The sequence below is a fragment of the Mesoplodon mirus genome (assembly GCF_964341445.2).
Source record: "Mesoplodon mirus genome assembly, chromosome: 4".
Classification (NCBI taxonomy): Eukaryota; Metazoa; Chordata; class Mammalia; order Artiodactyla; family Ziphiidae; genus Mesoplodon; species Mesoplodon mirus.
In genome coordinates, this window is record NC_138979.1 from 113,008,197 (window position 1) to 113,012,638 (window position 4,442).

The 4,442-nt window shown below is 41.5% G+C and overlaps 1 protein-coding gene across 1 annotated transcript; it reads right to left on the reverse strand.

Annotated features, from left to right (window-relative positions):
• Positions 1-3,207: 3,207 nt before the first annotated feature.
• On the reverse strand, positions 3,208-4,205 carry OR5AU1 (olfactory receptor family 5 subfamily AU member 1; the record flags this gene model as incomplete). The annotated part of the gene is given in 3 exon segments (XM_082619428.1): positions 3,208-3,990; positions 3,992-4,010; positions 4,012-4,205. Coding segments are annotated over 3 exon segments (933 nt in total). The 5' UTR covers positions 4,143-4,205.
• Between the last annotated feature and the right edge of the window lie 237 nt (positions 4,206-4,442).

Sequence of the window (4,442 nt, forward strand, 5' to 3'; positions counted from 1 at the left end):
GGTTTACTATGTGTCAGACAATGTTTTAGATATTACGTCATTTAAATTCCACAAGTATAAGTATTATGTCATTTAATTTTCACAACAGTTTTATACATGAGATAGCTTTTATTGTTACTTCTATTTCCCAAATGAGAAAAACTTAGCAGAGAGAGGTAAAAGAACTTCCCCAAGTTTACATTGCTAGTGAGTGACAGGTCTGGGATTGGAATCTAGGCAGTGTACGTGTTTAATCCTTCCTCAACATTGTCTTTCTTCAAATGTTTATCTCGTAGAATATTAGAGTCCAGAAGATCCTTACAGACCACTTAATCCATTTCTCTCATTTTGTGGTAGAGGATCTTTTTTTGGATTGTCCTAAAAAATGGAACAAACTCTCTGGAGAGACTTAGAAGAGTAAGTGCAGATGTTACTGACCTAAAGAACAAATACAAAAATTATAAGAGAATGTTATGTGCAACTCATGGCAATAAATTTGACAACATAGAAGAAGGAAACAATTTTTGAGCAAAATACAAATGATGAAACTGACTTAATAAGCAGGGAAAAAACCTAAAATGAAACCAATAATGATATAAGAAATTGGAAGAGTAATTAAAGATCTACCTTTTAAAAACCCACCAGGGCTTCCCTAGTGGCGCAGTGGTTGAGAGTCTGCCTGCCAATGCAGGGGACACGGGTTTGAGCCCTGGTCTGGGAAGATCCCACATGCTGCAGAGCAACTAGGCCCATGAGCCACAACTACTGAGCCTGAGCGTCTGGAGCCTGTGCTCCGCAACAAGAGAGGCCTCAATAGTGAGAGGCCTGTGCACCGCAATGAAGAGTGGCCCCTGCTTGCCACAACTGGAGAAAGCCCTCACACAGAAACGAAGACCCAACACAGCCATATATAAATAAATAAATAATTAAAAAAAAAAAAACAAAACACCAGTCTCAGATGGTTTTATAGCAGAGCATGTATCATTTTTAAAGAACAGATATTCCTATCTTATTTAAATTATTCCACACTATAGGAAAAGAAGAACTTAAAATACATTTTATAAGACTAACTTACACTTAGGGCCTCCCTGGTGGCGCAGTGGTTGAGAGTCCGCCTGCCGATGCAGGGGATACGGGTTCGTGCCCCGGTCTGGGAGGATCCCATATGCCGCGGAGCGGCTGGGCCTGTGAGCCATGGCCGCTGAGCCTGTGCGTCCGGAGCCTGTGCTCCGCAACGGGAGAGGCCACAACAGTGAGAGGCCCGCGTACAGCAAAAAAAAAAAAAAAAAAAAGACTAGCTTACACTTAATATTAAAACATAATAAAGATAATACGAAAGGATAATAGATCAACTTTATCTTTGAATACAGATGCAAATAGTCTAAATAAAATCTTTGCAAATCAAATCCAACATTCTATTAAAAGAAAATCATTTCATGACTAAGTAGGACGCCAGGAAACAGTAATAGTTTAACATTAGAAAATCTATGTCTTCAATTCACCATGGGAACAAAATAAAGGAGGAAGATCACATGATTATATCGAGTGATATAAGGCATTGTCAGCAACCGTTTCTAATAATAACAGCTAATGTTTAAGTGCTTGCTATGTGCCAGGCGTCGGTTCTAAGTGCTTTGTTTGCATTAACGTACTTAATTTTCCTAACAGCTGTATTGCTACAATCATTATTATTGCTATTTTACAAAAGAGAAAACTTGAACTCAGAGAGGTTAAATAATGTCCCACATATAGGAAATGATGGAGCCAGGATTTGAAGAAAGGTTGTGTTTCTCTAGAGCCCACATCCTTATCAGCTAGACTACACTGCCACTAAGAAAATCTCTAATTAGCACTAAAAAAAAGTCACTATCCTTAAATATGATCAACATTCATTATTGAAGGCTAACAGTAAACTCTACAATAAAAGGTGAAATTTCCATTAAAATTCAGGAACAAGTTCAGTGTCAGGATGTGTGGGTGTGTCAATATATATAGCACCATTCTTTCCCTTGTGATTCTGAACAATGTAGAAAAAGCATAAGATGTAATCAGGGAGAAAAATATCAGTCATATTACCATTAAAGGCTAGATTAGAGTTCATGGATTGCATCTGTGGGAAATGGACTTTGGAAACTAAACTCCAGAGTTAGGCAGACCTTGCTGACCCAGTCATGGAAGCACCGGCCCGAGGCAGGTCTCCCCTTGTCAGGGGACTAGCCAAGCGTGCCTGATTTATTTACCTCAAGTGTGTCAATGAGCACAGAGAACCCAGGAATATTATGTTTGATTGAGCTCCCTCTATGTGATCCTTCTTATTTAAAAAGATTTAATTTGATTCAATCACAACTTATAAACTACCAAGAACAAAGGAGGGACAACAAACCTTTGTGAATGGTGGAACATGTACTCCTCTCTCTCACTTTGTGAGAACTTAGGGACTGATAGAAAGGAAAAGATGGGGCATGTGGCATGCAGGATCTTAGTTCCCCGACCAGGGACCAAACCCGTTCCCCCTGCAGTGCAAGTGCAGAGTCTTAATTGCTGGACCACCAGGGAAGTCCACAAATGCCTATCTTGTGCTGAATGATTTACATGCAATATCTCATTGAATGCTTAGTTTAAAACTCACACCAATTAAAGGATGAGATATCTGTGGCTCAGAAAAGCTAAGTAGCTTGCTCAAGTTTATCCAGTTTGGAAGTGACTAAGTAGTTATTTGGCCAGGAAAAAAAGTCAGTGAAGACAATAGAACATCATCTGAGCTTTTGAAATTGTTGTTACAGTCTCATTCAAATAATTAGTCAATCAAAAAAATTTAAGTCAAGGAGTCAACCTTTACAAAGAAGAGATTGTAAAGAATGGGGAAGATTTCCCCAAGACGTGAAGGTCTTCAAGTTAGTCAAGGGAAGATTTCATTATGAAGAATATAAATGTCAGTTTGTAATAATAAACTAAAATATTCACAAACATGGAAATATGAATGAAGCATCTGAACAAAGGCATGACTAAATATTGCCAGTGGGTCCAATTATGCAACAAGCTGACACTCCTTGCTTCTTTTTAGCCTTTATGACACCATCAATTCTTTCTGTGGCAGGTAGATTCAGAAGCACCTGCAGACCAGAGAGTGCCCCCTATAAATAGGGGTGAGCATGGGATTGTACTCAGGTTGGCACTACATAAAGTACCCTCAGTTTTCTAAAGATATGTGGTGATGAACTGAGAAGATCATTCCATTATTTTCCTTCCCCAGACCTTTCTTAAAGCTTCTTTCACATCCTTGTTTCTCAAAGAGTAGATAAGGGGGTTCAGCATTGAGATCACCACTGTGTAGATCACAGCAACCATACGGTCTTGGGTCAGGGAGTGGCTGGACCTGGGGCACAGGTACATGAAAAGTGTTGTGCCATAGAAGAGCCACACAGCAGTGAAGTGGGAAGCACGGGTGGAAAAGGCCTTGAACCTGCCCTGGGCTGAGTTCCTTCCCAGGATGGTGACGAGCATGAAGAGGTAGGAGACCAAGATGGTGAGGGTACAGCTCAAAAGGTTGAAACCAGCAAAAATAAAGAGCAGGATTTCACACCGCGAAGTGTCCACACGTGACGGAGACAGGATGGGCGGTCCATCACAGAAGAAGTGAGTGACCACGTGAGCACCACAGAATTTCAGACTAAAGATACAGCTCATGTGGATTAGAGAACTGAGGAATTCTGCACGGTAGGAGCCCACAATCAGAGAGGCATAGACCTCAGGAGACATGGCAATTGAGTAGAGCAGGGGGTTACAAATGGCCGCATAGCGGTTGTAGGCCATGGCAGCAACGAGATAGCACTCACTGGTGACAAAACCCTCATAGAAAAACATCTGAGCCATGCAGCCAGGATAAAAGATCACCTTCCTCTTGGCTAAGAAGTTCACCAGGGTCTGGGGGACAACTGTGGAGGAGTAGCAGAAATCCAAGAAGGAGAGGCTCTTCAGAAGGCAGTACACGGGTGTGTACAAGGTGGCACTCAACGTGGATCATAATGAATGATCAGATTCCCCAGCAGTGTGATAGTGTACACGCCCAGGAACACCATGAAGAGCAGCCTCTGGAGCCAGGGGTCACTGGTGAGGCCCAAGAGCTCAAACTCAATCCCTTGGCTCAGGTTTGCCCTTTCCATATTTCTCCAGTGCTCTGCGATGTGGAAAGAGAGGACCACCAGAAATGAGGTGAAACACCCAGGGGCTCTCACTTAGGGCTGGGCTCTCACCAGCCCTAAGGACAGGCTTCTGAAGATGATTGTGATAGAACTTTGTCATAGAGAAGTCCTCCACTACTTGGCTGGTTGGTTAGTTAGGAAACATGACTTGAGCAGCAATGGAAAATATAAAAGAAGTATACACAGTTTGCTTTCTTAGGGATCTTAAAAAATTTTAAATAATGAAACAGTTACTTACCAAGTATTTATTGACCATCTGCC